We start from the raw sequence: 19,449 nt of genomic DNA, 5'->3' as shown, positions 1-19,449 counted from the left end.
ATGTACACACACACAGGACACAGACTTGGGAAACATCAACACACAACTGGAGAATTGTTACTGGAAAACATATAACAGTATTAAGTGGAATAAATGCAACAATATCATAATATACCTTTTGGCAATTAAAAGTTATTACTACTACGTTGCTTGCAGTTCACTTTTTAGCAGCAGATAATGACGGGTTTCCATCACACAGATTGTAAAATAAAAACAAGTCTTGACTTGCCAGAACAAGTTTCTTCCCCCTTCTTTCCTGCCTTAAAAGATCGTCTGCACAGCAGTAGAATATTTGCATAAAAAAAAAAAAATTTCCTTCCTATTTTCTTTCAGTGGATTTCATAGCCAATGCAATGAAAGAGCATAGCAACATTCATTCACAAACATATGTGCCCAACCCGTTAAGGGAGAAGTAAAAATGTGCATACGTAGAAAGTGGAAGAAACCACATTATTGTAAAAGATGCATGTATGACAATTGTGTCCTTTCATACCCAATACTTGCAAAATCAGACAAAGTTTCATCTTTGTGTCTTGCAGACAATATTGTGAAAAGATATGGCTTGATAATCAAAAATAGTGTTTCGATATAGTCCACTGTGAAGAGCTCCAGAATGCTATAATCTCATGCCACACATCTGGCTTTGCAACTGTATGCCCAAATAAGAATACTTAATTTGTATGCAAGTGCCCCACAATACTGGGGGCATTCTGGGTTGAGTGGTGGTAAGTGGGGGGAAAAAAAAAGTCACGTTACCTCACAAATCAACATTTTATATACTGAAAAGTTATTTAACAGCAAATTATGACAACTTCTGAAATGTTTACCTTCTCTTCAGTCTCCAACAAGTAATCTATTCCTTTGTGTTTATTAACGTATTTTTAGAGAAGCAGTATTTGCACACTTATTTATCTCCCTCCACCTTAATTCTAAAGCAACGTGAAACAGCTGAAACAACCTATGCAAGCAGCTCACATTGTCATTTTAGACTACACCTGGGAAAGGGAATGCTGTCTATTAATTCCCTTCTGCTATATAAACACCACCCTCCCTAGCCAAACTTCATCAATATACCTTCCCCACCCGCTTCCCTTCAAAAAATATTGCCAATGGAAGGCTGAGGAAACAATTTTGGTTTCACTCAGATTTAAAACTATGCTCTATCTATAATGATTTTAGATCTATAGATCTGAAGAGGTCTATAGCTTTTTCAGTCAACTCTTAAAACCTTAGTGGTAGTATGATAAAAGATACTTACCAAAGAAAACAGCAACTTCTGGTGTATATATATATAGCTATTTATTTAAAAATAAATATATTTTTTTAAAAAAATCACATTTAAGTAAAGATGCATTACTCTATCTATAAATTGCTGACAACTATTACCAATGGGTACACAAGACCTGTAATTCCATGTAGTAAATATTAGGAGGCATAACCATTAAGGCACCAGTTCAGGAAAGCAGTTTTATTCAACCAGAGAACTTAAGCACAAGCTTAAAATATCACTGTCCATCAGGAAACAGATTTTAAGTGTGTGCTGAGATGCTTTTCTGAATCAGGACAACATGGCAGAAAAGTTTATTTTAAAATTTCAATCCAAAGGGCAATTTTACAGATTGTGTGGAAGATTTTTCCACAGTTTGTTCTTTCCATAAAAAAAAATATTTCGAAGAGGCAAACTATCAGCTGCAGCAAATGAGAAATTAAACCTGCAGAAGAGATTTAAACAACCACATAACCCAATACAGACTGAGCTAACAGCATACAACTTTGATATGACCACCTAGGATAAGGACTATTAAAACTGAAAACCAGCGAGCCAACCCAACAACAAAAACCACCCCAACATTCAGTCTGAATCAAACTCTCTCAGTTTAAGTACTGCAGACTCTGAAACTGTGATACTGGCTTTAAAAATCTCAGCAGAGCTGAAGAGCCTAATTTCTGCTGATGCTTAGGCTACTTCCATATGGTGCAACAGAACTGCAAAAGACATTTTGCAAGCAAATGAGTAAGAGTTTTAAAATAAATGTGTCTTTCAGACTAACTAAGCTTAGGTCTATGAAATTTAATGCACTGCTCATTTTTATTATCCTTACTGTAACAACTGTATACACCAAGCTCTAATCATGTGATCACTGGTAATTATTTGGATTTGTTTCTTTTGGAGGTATAAATAAAAGGGCACAGACATTTAACTACACCAGCCTAAAAAAAAATAATAAAATTGAACACAAATATGTACTTTCACCTTATATGACACTCCTTTATCACACCACCCACCCTGCCCTGGGAAATCCCACCTCAAATGCACAAGCAGACTAATACCAACAAATAGTTGGCCTGTCCATTAGTGAGGAGAGCTTGGGGTGGAAAGGAGCTTAGACCACAGTTGCTCTTTTTGAAGGTTACTTCTGTTTCCTACGAAGAAGTTGCCTGGGCAAAATCCTGAAGCCATGATGTTTAGGCACATACAACTTTCCAGGCACTATTAAAACACAAACAGTAAAATGAAAACATGGAAAGTGTCTTTTCCTCTTCAGTTGTAGTTTGAAAAATATATATATATGTGCATAACCATAAAAAACAGTAATAACCCAGGATAGTATACCTGTAAGTATACTCTACCATTAATGTTATTTTATATTATTTAGCACATTGAAGACTTCCCACCTTGCATAATATCAAATTTCAAGGAATAGAACACTAATCTCATGCATGGCACACTTTAAATAAACTCTAAGAGAAGCAACAAATCATTGTGCTAACCATGACTGTCCAAAAAGCTCACACATACAGCAGCAAATACTGAAGAGCCTCCTCTTGTTCTAAACTAATACATTCTGTACTACTTTTGTAGCAAGTTCCTTTAATGGCATCCGTTGCACATATCAAACAAATGGAATATATGGACAGAGGTACCAAAAAAGTACAAGAAAGATGGAAAATGGATCATTTACAATGCTACAAATGTAAAAGTTATCTGGAACTTTTTAATAAAGCATCAGACCTTTCCAAGTTTAATTTCACCCTTTAGGCAAGTACAGACATGACATACATTTAAAAATGGACATTCTTTTACCACTTTACACAAATCAAGGTACAGTGCAGGAACTCCCCCCACCCCACTCCAACGAAGAATATCAATTATATTATTGTTACATTAGATGAAGTTTTCGCCATTTCTTCAGGGGAGTGACTCTTTATTACTTCTTTGATGAACTGTTCAAGGGCAGTGAAATAACCCTGGCACTGCCAAGTGTCATTATGAGTTCCATCAGGAAATATCGCCAATCTCTTAGTCCGAGCTGGGGATAATTCATAAAGTTGCTTCATCATAACTGGTGGAATTAACTGGTCAGATAACCCAGAGATGAAAAGAGAAGGCATTCTGCACTGAGAGATTTTTCTGTAGGACAGAAATTTATTTTTGTAGCACCATAAAGGAAGATACCTCATTGGAAAGAAAGAAAACAAAGTGCTGGCCATGTATGGGATGCTAAGAAAGGTGTTCTCCACCACGATGGCAGAAATCCTATGGGAATTTTCAGAAGCTAAGTGAATAGCTACTGCTCCCCCCAAGGAACGGCCAAAAAGAAAAATTTTTGTTTTATCAAGATCAGATCGAGTCATCACATAGTCTAACACAGCCTCAGAATCTAAGTACAAACCTTCTTCACTTGCTTCTCCTTCACTTTTTCCATACCCTCTATAATCGACAAGAATTAAGTTTACTTTCAGGTTTACCAGCATTAACAAAGCATTTGGCAACCTGTGGCCGATGTTGCCTGCATTCCCATGAAAGTAAATGATGGTTGGAGAATATGCTGCATTGTCCCCTGTGTATCTCAGCAGAATAAGATTGAGAAGAACTCCATCTTTGGTTTTGATGAAGATATTTTCATGTGGTATACCAGTAGGCATAGGAACATAAAGGCGTGATGAAGAGGGCTGTTCAGGAAAGTAAAGCAGCACATCCTGGAATTTATATAATATACCCGCTATTGATACAAATATTAATATAAGTAGTATAATGCCTCCATACAAGTGAAAAGTTACTATCAAGGGTAGAAGACAAATGCGGCAGAGACTCCAAGACCAGGAAGCCAAAGCTAGTAGCCATCTTTTAACAAAGGTCCAAAGTATCCATGACTTTTCCATTGTAGAAGTCAGTGATCTTTTACTCCAAGCAAATCCTGAAAAAAACCCCAAACATACATGTATAAATATAGGAGAAAGAAAAAGGAAGCGATTTAAGCATTCATACTTGCAGAATATTAGTGGCAAGTCAATACATTAAAGCAAAAACATCAATCTTAGTGGTAAACTCCCTCTGATTTTTTGGAAACCATCCAACTCTGTAGAACAAGCAGAAAGGCAATCATAAGGAAAAGGCTTTAGAGCTCTTCAAAATCCCATTTACATTACTTCAGCAGGCAAGGTTCACCAGCAGCACTAGAAATTTTTTTATTGGGACCATATGCTTTCCCCCAGTCTTCACTACCAACCAACAGAACAACCACACAGAGTGTTATCACCAGTTTGTCAAAACTTCTCATGTACGTATTTCTAGAATCCAGAGAACACAAACAAAAATAGCCCTTACTTTTAAGTTACTCCTGATTAAGACCATGAGGAGCACTCAATAAGCCTATGCACTTCACTCTGCAGCCAGTGAAGGCTCACAATGCATACCAGATCTGCTGTATCTTGGCCGTCTTTCAGAATCTTTATCAACCACGATTACAGAGCATCACAAACAGGTCAGAAGAAGACTTCTCTAGAGTAAGATACCACAGTGCAGTTACACTCACGACAGCTGTTTTTCTATATTTGGATTGGTTCTTATTTATACTGATAGTTTTCCACTATCAGATTGGTAATCCTTATTAAATCTTCAGCTGAACGAAAGATTGCACCATCATAGAAGACCACTGAAAACAGTCAGCTAACTGCATTATCCTCTGATCAATGAAAATCACAACTGCTGAAAAGTCCAAACACGAAAACAGACTCATGACATACATGCAGCATAAGATGAGGAGAGTGATGTTACTGACAATGGGTTAAATCTTCTTTCACACCATAAGAAATAGTTATGTCTGACAGCACACACAAAATATCTCATTATTCACTGCTGGGTTCAAGTGTTGTATAGAAATAGGCAAAAACTGTCAAATCTACATGAGAACTACAGTAAACATTCAGTCAACGCCAAGTTGAATAACCATACCGCCTGGAAGTGACAACACAAGCTCACTTGTTTAAGAATACTCTAAATTATATAGCAGATGATAATTACGGTTTAGACATACTCAAAGTTATAACCTCCTAAAATGATGGAGTGCAGTAAGAAGCACCCAAGCATTCAGTTAAGTCACAGGACCCACACCAAACTAAGCTCTATGGCCTAATACTACCGGAGAGGGCTGTAACTGCAGCAACCATCTTTGTAGGATCGAGTGATAGAAGGTAACCTCTGCACTCTACAAATATGATAAGCCCCTAAGATGACCAGGAAAAGTTGCCATCTCCAATTATTTTATGCAACAATTAGATATTAATCAGAAATCTGTTAAACCTTGTCACATATTAACCAAAGGCAATACGAAAATAAGCTATTATATAGTGCATCTACTCCAAAATATGTATTTCACTAGTTTTACAAAGGAGTCTAAACAGCAGGTATCCCAATAGTGTTCTCTCGTATTATTTATGAGCTCATGTTCCATATCCACATTCAAGTAGGCACAAATATTGTCTACATGAAAATTTAATTATTTTAATCCATTTCTCTAGTAAAGAAGTCACAGTAATTAAGAGACAGATAAAGCAGGTACTTTAATTTGTAAGAGAACTTCCTAACGAAGCTGACAAACATTTCCTGCATTACATTTCCAGAGTGTAAGAACACTGGGTTTTACTGTGTTATTATGCCTCTTGTTATCTATGCTATTCAAAACTTTGCTGAGACTCCAGAAATGCTTTCTAAACAAGACATTCATAAGAGACCCATCATTAAAAACAATTACTAAAACCCAAAGTAGTAATAAAAATCTTAAGGTGATTAAGTTTTGCAGATGGCTATCCCATATACGCTAAGGATTACTATTTGAAGGCTGATACTTACAGCTGAATTCATAAGCCCCGTTAGTTTCACTTATGCACTGCTTTTATTTTTGTTTCAGTAGGGTAATATCAAAATGCTATATGATGAGATACTTCTGCTGCATGATTACTTCTAATATACACACAGGTACATAAAACCCCTTTGCTACTGGAGTGGCAGGCTCAATGCATCCTACAACTAGAACTCAACATATGGTAGTTAGCAGGAATGGTAAACTACACAGCCACAAACGTTTCATACTCACCTACATATATGAGTAAAGCTGACTACTTGGCACTAATGAACAACTACATAACTATTAATGTTTTCTTCACAGCTACATGAAACTTCACTAGTTCTGTCCATCTCCAGGCTGGAATCAGACCATGTCTCTTACTTGCATCTTACTGCAAGATTTGTTAGCTAGAGAACGAACATATGAGTTTCTCCTATGTTCTTCCCCACTTGCTTCCAATACTAACTGAAAAATCACTAGAAAGAAAAATAACGGTTTCTCAAACACACAGGCCTAGAAGAAACTCTAAACCAAGTCAGTACCAGCTCATCCTCAATAAAGCTACAAACCATGCTTTCTGTGGAGCCCAAAGTAGCAGGCCTTCCAAACATTATCTTGTTTGATGCGAACAATGGAAACCGATATAAACAGAACCAAATTCCCATGTAAAGGTTATAAATAAAAAGGGTAAGTTAATACAGTAATTTTCAGTAAACGATAAAGTGCCCCTCAACACTTTTTAAAGGGTATGAGATTTGAGACTGCTCAACATACTGCAAGACTAAACACACACACACAAAAAAATCTCTTATTGGTATTCATTTCCCATTACTGTTCTGCTGGAACCTTAAAAACCTTTCAAACACTTTACAATATAACGTGATGATGCAAAACCCCTATGTTGAATTACGAAGAGCATGCATTGAAATCCTCCTGTATCTTTAATTTTTGTGATTAATAGGGTGTGAGAATAATCAGGGAAAGGGGGAGAGGATAGGGAAGGAACAGGAGAACAACATATTTAAGACTTTGATGTCTGAGCTGGTCAACCTGAGAAACAGACTGGACCCACCACCTGGAAAAACTTGTTTCTCTTTCTAGACAAGACTACAAGAATCACTTACAGACTTGCTCCGTAACTGCTTGATGTTCCAGTTAAGGCAACAAGTGTGAACCTCTTTACATCTTCTAAAAGACAGTATTTTAATTAATTTGTCATATGACTAGTTACTACTACTTTTTTAAATGGTTGACTGTTCAACAGTATTATCTGTTATATTGCCTTCTACTGTCAGAAGTATCACAGCTCTACAGAGAGATGGCATGAAGCATCACCCATATATTAGATGGGGACAACTGGAACCAAGGGAACTCAGCAAGCTGGCCAGTGCCAGGCTAGTGGAAATTCTGTTTCAGCCAGGGAAATAAGGTTTCTCTACAAATTTCCTTTTCAAAACTCCTAGATAACACATTAACCCAGGGGTCCTGAAACTACGGCCCACCGGCCAGATACGGCCCCCAAGGGTCCTCAATCTGGCCCCCAGTATTTACAGAAACCCCTCACCCACCCACCCCTGCTGGGGTGGGGGCGGGGAACCAAGCAGCCGCAGATGACTGCCTGCCACTGCATCCGCTCACCGGCCCCCTGGTTAAGAAGTTTGAGGAGCCCTGCATTAACCCCTTGAAAATCATCCTTGCTTTACTAAAAACCCCCTTTTTTTGAAAGAACATTATATTGCAGCACTATATTTCAAACAGTCATCATAACTTCGCCAATGACAAAGTATTCCTATAACAAGAAGTGACAATCCATTTTACAGCATAAACATAACGGTATTTATAACCGCTGATTATTGAAACTAAGTTAGAGGGTTTGAAAACAAGCATAAGGGATATTTTGGGGTTTTGGTTTGTTGGTTTTTTAACTTGTCATGAAAGCCAATGTCCGTGACAAATACACAAGTCATTAAGAGCAGAAGCATATAGTTTTATCTTGTAGATGTTTTCCTAAGTAACTTACATTAATGGAAACTCCTACATAAGCTGTTCTTGTTCTTAGCTACTCTTAGTACTAGAAAATGTTTTCTAATACTTAACAGGAAGGGAGACTTAGTAAATTAAATTCTTCACTTCTACGTCAATGCTTATTAACTTTCAAATATGTAACCTACCTTCAATTTCTCCAGACTATATAAACTCAGTTCCTCTGTATTCTCCTTACAGATGATGTTTTCTTAGTCACATATATGATCAGAGGTTTTTCCTCTAGCATCTACCTGCTTCACATTTCCTCCTGTCCCTCTGATAAATGCTGTATTATTAAGGTTAGCCTTTGTGAATGCTGGTGGTTCTCACAAGTGCCTTGTTGATGATGCTTGTGAACATTAGAAATAAGTAGAAGACAATGTTGAAATACAAAGTTCTGTTGTGGAAACCATTAACACAGAACAACAATGCATCCCAATTCAACAGTAAGACCTAACAAAAGTCAGGTTTAGACAGACTGCTGCTGTACCCTTGGCTTAAAGGCCATTAAAGACCAGTTCAGTTTACACAGCCACAGCACTGTACTGCCTCTCAAAACAGAAATTTAATTAGGAAGTGATGAGTTTTACTTTTACGCCACAGGGATATACACATGTGTAGATCTGTCCACACGTATCTGTATCTATACATTTTACATCTCCCACTGCTGAATCCACAGTGCAGGAATTATTGCAGAGCTCTATGTTTTATCAGGTGAGTGACAAATCTCACAATAAAGTAGCTACTGAAAAACGTAAATCACTCATAACAACAAAAATGCTGAGGGAAAAAGCTGAAGTCTTTATGATCAAGACATATAATAATATTTTGCTGTGCCCTAATGCTATTCTTAAACAGTTCACATCACTATCAACTGAAGATCATAAACCACGCAACTGCATACTTAAAGTAGTTGGGAACAATTTTTCATTCATTTTTAATGGCAGTTGAAATTACTCTTTTACTCGCCACAAATTCTGTCTTATTTTTTTGTCTTTGTCAAAATTTTTAATATTAAAAAGTGCTATTTTAATATACTAATACATTATAAAACATTTACCTTTGGATGTGATGATTTCCCAGGCTTCATCTCTGCCTGAAAGACAATTCCATTTATGAACTTTGAGTAAAACTGCTTTTGAATTACACACATAATTACTGTTTGTCTTCAGCTACCTACAAGAAAATTAAGAAGTGCTAACTGCCAACACCCTTGGAAATTACATCTACTTTACTGATGAAACCGTGCATACCAAGTTTGTGCTCCTCCTATCAAGCTCAGCTTGTTTGAAACATCTGTTAAACTTGAGAACAACATCTTCTAGTGAAGTTCAAGAATCACATCAAAGTGTCCTGGACTATACATAAAATACACAGTATAAAACATACACAGCACAAAGTTATGAGAGATTTACATTGCCTCCTTAAAGTTAACTTTTAGTGTATGAGCAGCCTTGAAGTTAGTGCCAAGAAACAGCTGCTTTCTCATTAGAAGAGCTTTGAAACACAAGAGTTAGTTTTAACACTTGCTGCTGTCCTTTGGATTTCACATTTTCAAACGAACAGAGGTATTTCTTAGGAACACAGAGAAACACGTTTCTTATTAAGACAGTTTCTTTCTTCTGCACTTCCTTCCCATAAACTCTACTGCCTTCAGACACAGACAAGGTTAACAGAAGCTTTACATTTACTCATATTTATTCAGAAGACTTCTGTAAGTATAAATATTAAGTCCTCAACTGTAAAAAAAGTAGTTTCAGACGGGGAACTAATCTGGAAGAAAGCCTTCAAGCTTAGGAAAGGCAGGAAAACACACACTTCCTCAGCACTAAAATCTTGCAGAGACTCTCATTAAAAATAAAATAAAACAGCAAAGTAGCTACTCCTAACCAAGGAAAAAGCAGGCTAAGAACAACTCAAGTGTCACACATTTAAGGGCTCTGGCTCAGCTGTCCTACTTATTTCAATCAGCAAACTTCCACAGTTCTCTGAATCAAGTAGTACATACTTGTAATTTAAAGTACTCTCCCCCTAACTTTGTACACTTCCTCTCCCAAATGAACAATCTTAATGAACCTTACAAGCACATCTCGAATTATGACAGTACTTTGCCAGAAAACCAAAACAACAACAAACCAAGAACGGTTATCACTTTAGAGCCTTAGCTTTCTAGCAAGCGTGGCCTCCTAAAACATACTAATTTCCAAGCACGTTAAATTTTTACGTAAAAAGAAACATCCCGCTCAGCTTTTTCGATATATTCACTTGTGACATTAAGCAACATTAAAGTTCACATCCACCCCATCTTCTACGAGCATCCTGGTTTGCAGAACTTGTTTCGCATGGCGGCGGAGACAAACGAAACACCAGCGCAAGGTCTTGCTGGAAGGTGCAAAAGCTCTGCCGGGGCTTGGCAGGAAAGCACCTCAAGGAACTTTTGACGGCGCTGCCAATGCAGCCGTTCCTCGGGAGACGTGCCGGCAGGCCAGCACAGCAGCCGCCCCCCACCCGCGGCCACTCCTGCGCAGGGACGAGCCGCACTTAGGCACGGCGAGATCCCAAACACCGCAGCTAACCCACGCCTGCCGTCCGCCCCGCTCCGCTCCCGCCCCCGCCCGCCACGTCGCGGCCTTCCAGGGCCCGGGCCGGGCCGGCCCAGCAACCCCCTCGACCCCAGCACCCCACCGCGGGCCGGCGCCTGCCCGAAGCGGGGCGAGACGAGACCCACCCGCCGCATCCTCCCGCGGGGCTGGGGCCGCCGCCGGCAGCGCCTCAGGCCAGCGCACACCCCGACGCGCAACTTCAACCACCGCTCCTTCCGAGGCAGGAAGTCACGCCGGAGCGGCTTCCGCTTCCGGGTCAGGGCCGCCCGCCCTCCTCTTGCCTCCGCGCCTTCCCCCGACCCCGGCTCCGCCAGCGCTTCCCCGCCGCCGCCGCAACTGCGCAGGCGCGGCCGCCGCCGCCGCGATAGCCGGGGCCTCCCCGCACGGACGGAACCACCGTCCCCGCGGGGGAGCGGGGCCGCGCGTCACCGGGGCGCTTTTCCCCTTCCGGGGCGGAGGGCGGCCGGTGTCACCCCGGCCCCGCAGGCACCTTCGCTTCCTCGTAAGTCTCCTTTAGGGGTGCCCGTGCCCCCGCCGTCCCACCGGTCTCCCCCCCGTCTTCCCGTTTGTCCGCTCCAGGGAGGGGGCGACGGCCGCGGAGCGGAAGATGCCCGCCGGTGCTGTCTGTTGCACCCCGCCCCGTGTCCATGGCAATGCCGTAGCGGTGCGGGGGGGCGGCACCGGGAACGCCCGGCCGCTCTGCCCTCACCGGGAGCGGCGCCGGCCTCGTAGAGCCCCGCTCCCTCCGCGCTGCCCGTGGCGGGCCCCTCGGCAGCCGGGGTGCGGCGGGAGCCGGCGGGGGGGTGTCGGGGAGGGGCCGCGCTCCGGGGGAGGGAACTGTCACCCTCCGAGCGGTGGAACTGTCACCCTCCGAGCGGTGGAACTGTCACCCTCCGAGCGGTGGCGGAGGGGCGCGCGGTGCCGGCTCCCGCCCCCGAGCTGCCTGTGCTGCGGCCGGGCGGCGGAGCCTCACCCTTAACTGCGGGGAGTGGGACCAGCTGGCGGCCCCTAAGTAACGGTAACAGTTAAATCCTAATTAGAAAACAGAAAATCAATAAATCCTAATTAGAGATTTTTTTGTTTTGAGGTGGATTAGCATGCTGGCGGTTTCTTTCTCCACAACTGTGTACTTTTTTTGTTCTTAGTGAAAAACGCACTCATGGCTTCCGCACCTGCTTCGCAGCCCTCTCCTAAAAAAACGGTGGCTTCTCGAGTGCCTTTTGCGGATTTGTGTTCTACTCTAGAGCGAATACAGCAGTGTAAATCTCGCCCGGAGAAAACAAAATATTTCAAGGATTTCCTGGATTCCTGGAGAAAATTCCATGATGCTCTTCACCAAAATGAGAAAGATGTCACAGATTCTTTTTACCCAGCAATGCGACTTATTCTTCCACACTTGGAAAGAGAAAGGATGGCATACGGGATTAAAGAAACTATGCTTGCGAAGCTGTATATTGAACTGCTTAATTTACCAAAAGACGGAAAAGATGCTGCAAAGCTTTTAAATTACAGAGCACCTGCTGGCTCACGTGTAGATGCTGGAGATTTTGCAATGATTGCGTACTTCGTATTAAAACCTAGGAGCCCAAAACAAGGCAGACTGACGATAGAACAAGTCAATGAACACTTAGACACAATAGCTAACAATAATGCTGCTAAAAACAAGGGTCTGTTAAAGAAAAGTCTTCTTCAGTTAATTACCCAGAGCACAGCACTGGAACAAAAATGGCTCATCCGGATGATTATAAAGGATCTAAAGCTTGGTGTTAGTCAGCAAACTATATTTTCCATTTTTCATCCTGATGCTGCTGAATTACACAATGTCACAACTGATTTGGAAAAAGTTTGCAGACAACTGCATGATCCCTCTGTCTCACTTAGTGATGTTTCTATCACGTTGTTTTCTGCCTTTAAACCAATGCTTGCTGCGATTGCTGATGTCCAGCAAATTGAGAAACAAATGAATAACCAGCTGTTCTACATAGAAACTAAGCTGGATGGTGAACGTATGCAGATGCACAAAGATGGAGATGTGTATAAATATTTTTCCCGAAATGGGTTTGACTATACTCAGCAGTTTGGCGCCTCCCCCCTTGATGGTTCATTAACGCCGTTTATTCATAAGATATTTAAGAGCAATATACAGAATTGCATTCTCGATGGTGAAATGATGGCTTACAATCCTGAGACACAAACCTTTATGCAAAAAGGGAACAGGTTTGACATAAAAAGAATGATGGAGGACTCTGATCTGCAGACCTGCTTCTGTGTGTTTGATGTATTGATGGTTAATGATGAAAAGTTGGGGCATGAAGTACTAAGCAAAAGATATGAAATCTTAAGTAGCGTATTTACCCCAGTAACGGGCAGGATACATGTTGTACATAAAAAAAGTGCCAGAACAAGAAAAGAAGTAATTGATGCTTTAAATGAAGCAATAGATAACAGAGAGGAAGGGATTATGGTGAAAGATCCCATGTCCACCTACAAGCCTGACAAACGTGGGGAAGGCTGGTTAAAAATCAAGCCGGAATATGTCAATGGGTTGATGGATGAACTAGACCTTTTAATTGTTGGTGGTTACTGGGGGACGGGCGCACGTGGTGGAATGATGTCTCATTTTCTGTGCGCTATTGCAGAAACACCCCCTCCAAATGAAAAACCTTCCATTTTCCACTCTATTTGTCGTGTTGGCTCTGGCTATACTATGAAGGAATTGCATGATCTGGGTTTGAAACTGGCTAAACACTGGAAGCCCTACCATAGGAGGGATCCTCCCTGTAACATTTTGTGTGGAACTGAAAAACCTGAAATGTACATTGAACCTTGCAACTCTGTCATAGTTCAGATCAAGGCAGCCGAGATTGTTACCAGTGATATGTACAAAACTGAGTGCACTTTGAGATTCCCCCGGATTGAGAAGATAAGAGAGGACAAAGAATGGTACGAGTGCATGACTTCAGACATGTTAGAAGACCTCAGACGCAAAGCAGAAGGGAAGCTGGCATCTAAGCACCTTCATATAGATGATTATAGTAAGCCACAAGAGAAAAAAAGGAAAACTGTATCAAAGGTGAGGAAGATAATTGGAATAGCCGAGCAATTTAAAGCTCCTGATCTTTCTAGTGTAAACAAGGTTTCAAGTGTATTTGAAGATATTGAGTTTTGTGTTATGACAGGAACGGGAAAATACTCAAAGTCTGAACTGGAAAGCAGAATAGCCGAATGTGGTGGCAGTGTGGTACAGAACCCAGGGCTGGATACTTACTGTGTCATTGTAGGAACTGAGAATGTCAGAGTGAAAAATATCATTGCTTCCAACAAATACGATGTGGTGAGGGCAGAGTGGATCCTTCAGTGTTTACAACACAAAATGCTGGTGCCTTGGCAGCCAGCCTTTATGATTCACATGTCTCCTGACACAAAAGAAGATTTTGCTCGTGAGTATGATTGTTACGGAGACAGCTACACAGCAGACACAGATGTTGCACAACTGAAGGAAGTGTTCTCAAGAATGAAAGACAATAAGATGATGCTTTTGGAGAAGATTGCAGAGTTAGAAGAACGTTATTCATGGAACAGCTGTCAGCTCAGTATATTCAGAGGAAACACTATTTATGTGGACTTTTATGCTGTTGTTAATGAGCCCAGAACAAAAATCCATGGAACAACACTATCAATTAGAGCTTTGGAGCTCCGTTTTTATGGTGCAAAAGTAGTTCCTCACCTTGAAGAGGGTGTCTCGCATATTGTTATAGGAGAAGATCATTCCCGGGTAGAAGAGATGAAAGCACTCAGGAGAACATTTGGGAAAAAATTTAAAATTGTATCTGAGCTGTGGGTAATACAGTCAGTGGAGGAGGGAGTTCCAAAGAATGAAAACCAGTACTTGATTTAAAGTAGGTTTTTAAGCTTGGAGCAAAAGCGTTCTTGTTGGCATGACTGGATTTGGATATTATGAGGTTGCCTTAAATTTTTGTGTGTGTTTTCATGTCTGTTTAAAGCTGTCTCTGGCTGAAGAAAAACGCTATTGTGGAAATTAGAGGAAGGCTTTCAATTACAGTATTGCGGAAGCAAGAGCATGCTAAGCTATGTTGGAGGAGAAAAAACCCACAAATTAATAATGTAAGCCTTTTACTTCACAAACTCGTCTCAGGAGAGAGCTAATATTTTACATAAGAGAATTCCTAGCTATTAATAGTGCTTGCCTCCATTTTCAAAATGGAGGCAGTAATTTATTATTTTATGGAGATTCTACATTTAAGATATTGTTTATTTATCAATTTACAATCACATTCATGTTTTTATGGAATTGTTGTGTGTATATTCCATATGCTATAGAATTCAGTAATTTATAAACCTTGTACTGTTTTAATTTATTTACATTGTTTTTAGCATTGAGCCTCACACAGCCTCAGTAGCACTTTGGTTTTAGGATATTGCATTGATCCCATGGGTTTTTTTTATGTAAATAACTATTGTGAAATAGAACCTGAAGTTCTGATTGAGGTGCTAATGAATTAATAATGAGATATATATATATATATGTAAAGTATTAATCACTTAAAAACTGTAACAATCTCCTGTGCTCATTGCAGTTAAACTCTGAAGTGCTACAGGGCTAGGTTTTTACTCTTAACTATCAGTTTATCTTTCAAAATATATTTCATAAGCTATTTGAGCAATGCAGTATTAATTTCCAAATATCCACTTCAACGTATATTTTTTTCAATTACTAAATAAAATCTGTTTTTAAAGTCTGCCGGGTGTTTTTTTTAATGAGGGAGAACTGTTGAAAGCACAAAACTTAGTTCCTGATTTTTACTCTGTTAAATAATTTATGCATTAACCTTGAGGGAAGGAAGGTTGAGGCCTTTGTTGTTATGTCAATACTAGTTTCAAATAGAACTGCTGTTGGGCTGATCACACAGAAATAGGGTTTGGCTGACCTGTTTCTTTGATCATTTTTCTGGTTCTGTTCATATAAAAAAATTACTGTAAAAAGAACTGGAAAATGTTACATGAAAGGCTAATTGGAAAGAAGTTTATTCATATTTTTTATAGTTAGTGTAAACATTACATTAGAAACTCCCTTATTATTTGAAATATACTAAGTAGGTAAAATGTAATAACCAGTTTTCTTAAGCCACCATATACATTGTTAAAATGCAGAATACTTTTTACGTATATAGAATAGCATATAGTGAGAGAAACTGCATTATTTTTTCTCCAATAATTCAAATAGAAATGTATAGAAAGATATATGTGAAATATAATACTTCAGTTTTAACTTATTGGGCTGCTTCTCTGTAATGTCATATATATTATGATTTATAAATAGAAAATGAGAAGAGAGTTTGGCTTCATACCTACACAGATTTCTCTTAAATGGGTTTTAGTAAAGTATATATTTTAGGTGATCCTGGTTAGAAAGGTTATGGAAACAAAGGCAAATTTGAATATGAAAGATGAATTAGGGCTAACTCTTGAGACATTGTCAAATATCTCACTTTGAGATCTAAATGTTCTTTACAGAGTATTTTTAAAATACTGCTTCCACATCTTTTTGTTCTCTCAAAACTATGCAAAGCTGAGGAATTAGAACTAGTAACTTATCAGCAAAATTGTTACTCCTTTACTGACTCCTCTGGACACAGTGTACTGAAGGTTTATTTTTTATATTTATTTAAACTGAAGATTTACCTTTTCATAAATTAAAAAAAAAAAGAAACCCCACCTTGCAGATGCAGTATACTGTTTTAGCTTGTTTGACTTTGTATTTTGCCTCAGTTCTAATTAGAACCAGAAATTAATTAACTATTATGCACAATGATTAGCAATCATGCGTATATGTATGTGGCATGATAATTAACATACTGGATCATCTCAAGGAATTTAGGTGATGTGTATTTCTTCTTTTGGTTATTGTTTCACAAATTTACACTTACTTTAAAATGCTGAATAAGAAGTGCTGTGAACTTCATATGTCAGTGTAAAAAGAGAATCATGCTGCTACACTAAAAACAGAGGCATTACAGGTGAGGTTTTCTTTTGAGATGTTTCTTTTACGTGGTGACTTAGGTGGATCCATGGATCCTCTAAGCAAAGACATTCTCATAGAAGAACAGTAGTGGCAGAAAATAGAAGTAGGGAAGAAGTTTGTGGAAATTCTAATTTGTTCTGAAGGAAAAAATTAAGGCTGGAAATCATTCAAAAAGTAAGAATATGTTGTCCAGACACAAAAGTTTTTCTTAAAAAGTCAAATTAATTTGGGAGGTACGCAGAGCATTTCAGGCATGATGTCTAAGGATGAATATAAGGCAAGATTTGTAGATAGCAGTGAGAGCTGATGTGGATCAACAGTGTCTGTGTATGAAAAATTGCCTTTTTTTGTTTGGTGCAATAAAAGAGTTTTGACATCTAAAACTAGCCTTTATAATTAGATAGTCATCATCCATTAAAAAGTGTTCAAGAAAGAGGGAAGACTGGAATCAAAATGCTGAAACATTAACCTGATGTTGGAACTTCCAGAGAGTCTCCTCTGACTACCAAACATCAGCCTATTGTATTTTTTACTGTAATAAATGCCTCCATTTTCTTAATTCTGTTTAGATCTTTGAAAATAAGGGGTTTGTAGGTGAACATTTCTTAGCTTATTTACATTTTGTATAAAGCTGATTTTTATTTTTTAATATGCACTGGGCTTGAGAATGAACCTTCCAATTTCCATTGTAATATAAAGTTTGAAGTTTATTTTAAGATTATGCTCCTGAAGAAATGGAGAAAGAAAGAAGAGAGGAAGGGACTGTAGACCTTGCAGTTTGGGAGAAGTAGAGAAAAGATTGGTATTGTTACTATTCACTGGCTTTTAACTGGTACTTTTCAAGAACACTGCCAGTGATAGAGAAGAGTGCAACTTTCAGGGCCTGCTGTAGCAGAAAATCTGGTAGGTACCCATCCTGTCTGCAACGTGTTGGTGAATGATGGTCTGGTTTCTTTACTAGTTACAAAGGCAGTTCTGCACAGGCAATAAACTCTGTGGTCCCTGGGAGAAGGTTCCACTTTGTTTATGGAATAATTCAATAAAATAGGTTCACATAAACTTTTTTCTTCTCTGAAAGGCATACATCCAAACTGATACAGTGCAATTTTGGAATTAAAGCCTGTGGGCAGCTTGCACAAAGTATGACAAATCTCACCAGGGAGCAATACTTACTTTTATTTCTTCATATGCTTTCTTTGACTTGTCAGTGGAAACAGTGTGTGTTGGCCATACAGAGGTGGTGAAATCTCAGATGTCCTCCTATATTAGAATATACAGCTCAGTTTCATATTTAATGATGTAAAATGAAAGACTCTGGCTTTCTAGTATTGTAGACATTTATGCCAGGCATAAAGCAAGTGCCAAGTACTGTTATGCTCTTTTATACTTTTTTCATACGTAGATGGATGAAAATATATCTGTTGCAAGGCAGTGTATGGCTCCTACCTCATACATGTTTCCTCTGCTATTGTTACATAGGAATGTAAGAAGCCATAGTTGTGATGATGAAGAGACAGGTGAAACATTCTACAAGGAACTGGGAAAAGTCTCAGGATTGCTAGACCTTGTTCTCATAGGGGACTTCAACCTACTGGATGTCTGCTGGAAATACACAGCAGACAGGAAAGGAGTCTAGGAGGTTCCAGGAGTGGGTGGAAGATAACCTCCTGACACAGCTGGTTAGTGAGTGGGCTGGCAAGGGGAGATGCCCCACTGGACCTGCTGTTTACAAACAGGGAAGGACTGGTGGGTGATGTGGTAGTCAAAGGATAGCGATCATGAGATGCTAGAGTTTTCAATTCTCAGAAGACTAAGGAGGGGGATCAGCAGAACCACTACCTTGGGCTTCTTGGAGGGCCAGCTTTGGCCTATTTAAAAGCCTGGTTGATAGAGTCCCTTGGCAAGATAGTTCTGAAGGGCCAAGGGGTCCAGGAAGGCTGGACATTCTTCAGGAAGGTAGTCTTACAAAGGAGCAGGTTGTCCCTGTATGCCAAAAGATGAGCCAGTGGGGGAGAGGACTGGCCTGGCTGAGCAGGGAGATTGGCCGGAACTCAGGGAAAAAGGAGAGTTTACCACCTTTGGAAGAAGGGGCAGGCAACTCTGGAGGACTATAAGGATGTCATGAGATTATGCAGGGTGAAGATTAGAGAGGTGAAAGCTCAGCTAGAACTCAGGCTGTCCACTCATAAAAAATAAAAAATGTTTTTACAGATATATTAGAAACAGTAGGAGGGCCAAGGATAATCTTCATCTTTTATTGGTTGTGGTGAGGAACATTGCCACAAAGGATGAGGAAAAGGCTGAGGTACTTAATGCCTTCTTTGCGTCAGCTTTTAATAGCAAGAACAATTTCCCTCTGGGTACTCTGTCCCCTGAGTTGGGAGACAGGGATGAGGAGGAGTAGAATAAAGACTCCACAGTCCAGGAGGAAACAGTCAGTGACCAGCTGCACCACTTATATATGCACAAGTCTGTGGGGCTGGATGGGATCCACCCAAGGGTGCTGAGGGAGCTGGTGGAAGAATTCAGCAAGCTGCTGTCCATCATTTGTCCTAGCTAATAGGAGGTCCCAGAAACCTGGAGGTTATTCAATGTGACGCCCATCTACAAGAACGGCAGGAAGGAGGATCTGGGGAAATACAGACCTGTC

General features: G+C 39.9%; 2 protein-coding genes across 5 annotated transcripts; one reads left to right on the top strand and one right to left on the bottom strand.

Annotated features, from left to right (window-relative positions):
* Positions 1–2,976: 2,976 nt before the first annotated feature.
* ABHD13 (abhydrolase domain containing 13) lies at positions 2,977–11,016 on the bottom strand. Of its 4 annotated transcripts, XM_055701875.1 has the most exons (3): positions 10,882–11,016; positions 9,214–9,249; positions 2,977–4,199 (listed from the first exon to the last, which is right to left on the bottom strand). In XM_055701875.1, exon 3 carries the CDS (start codon positions 4,162–4,164, stop codon positions 3,151–3,153), a length of 1,014 nt encoding a protein of 337 aa, XP_055557850.1. In that variant the 5' UTR covers positions 4,165–4,199; positions 9,214–9,249; positions 10,882–11,016; the 3' UTR covers positions 2,977–3,150. The 4 variants fall into 4 exon arrangements, with proteins under 4 accessions (XP_055557850.1, XP_055557851.1, XP_005440997.1 ...); XM_055701876.1 differs by lacking the exon at positions 9,214–9,249 and having other exon boundaries at positions 10,882–11,013; XM_005440940.4 differs by lacking the exon at positions 10,882–11,016 and having other exon boundaries at positions 9,214–9,268.
* Positions 11,017–11,110: 94 nt separating this feature from the next.
* LIG4 (DNA ligase 4) lies at positions 11,111–15,516 on the top strand. The gene is made up of 2 exons (XM_055701874.1): positions 11,111–11,258; positions 11,902–15,516. The coding sequence occupies exon 2, from the start codon at positions 11,916–11,918 to the stop codon at positions 14,652–14,654; it is 2,739 nt and encodes a 912-aa protein (XP_055557849.1). The 5' UTR covers positions 11,111–11,258; positions 11,902–11,915; the 3' UTR covers positions 14,655–15,516.
* Positions 15,517–19,449: the final 3,933 nt, after the last annotated feature.

The sequence above is a fragment of the Falco cherrug genome, chromosome 2 (assembly GCF_023634085.1).
Source record: "Falco cherrug isolate bFalChe1 chromosome 2, bFalChe1.pri, whole genome shotgun sequence".
In the NCBI taxonomy this organism is placed as follows: Eukaryota; Metazoa; Chordata; class Aves; order Falconiformes; family Falconidae; genus Falco; species Falco cherrug.
The sequence above is the reverse complement of the archived record's forward strand: the minus strand, read 5'-3'. Positions and strand labels throughout refer to the sequence as shown.

Bases quoted from the DNA above. Each gene is read 5' to 3' on its own strand.
- ABHD13 (XM_055701875.1), bottom strand. From the start codon at position 4,164: ATGGAAAAGTCATGGATACTTTGGACCTTTGTTAAAAGATGGCTACTA.
- LIG4 (XM_055701874.1), top strand. From the start codon at position 11,916: ATGGCTTCCGCACCTGCTTCGCAGCCCTCTCCTAAAAAAACGGTGGCT.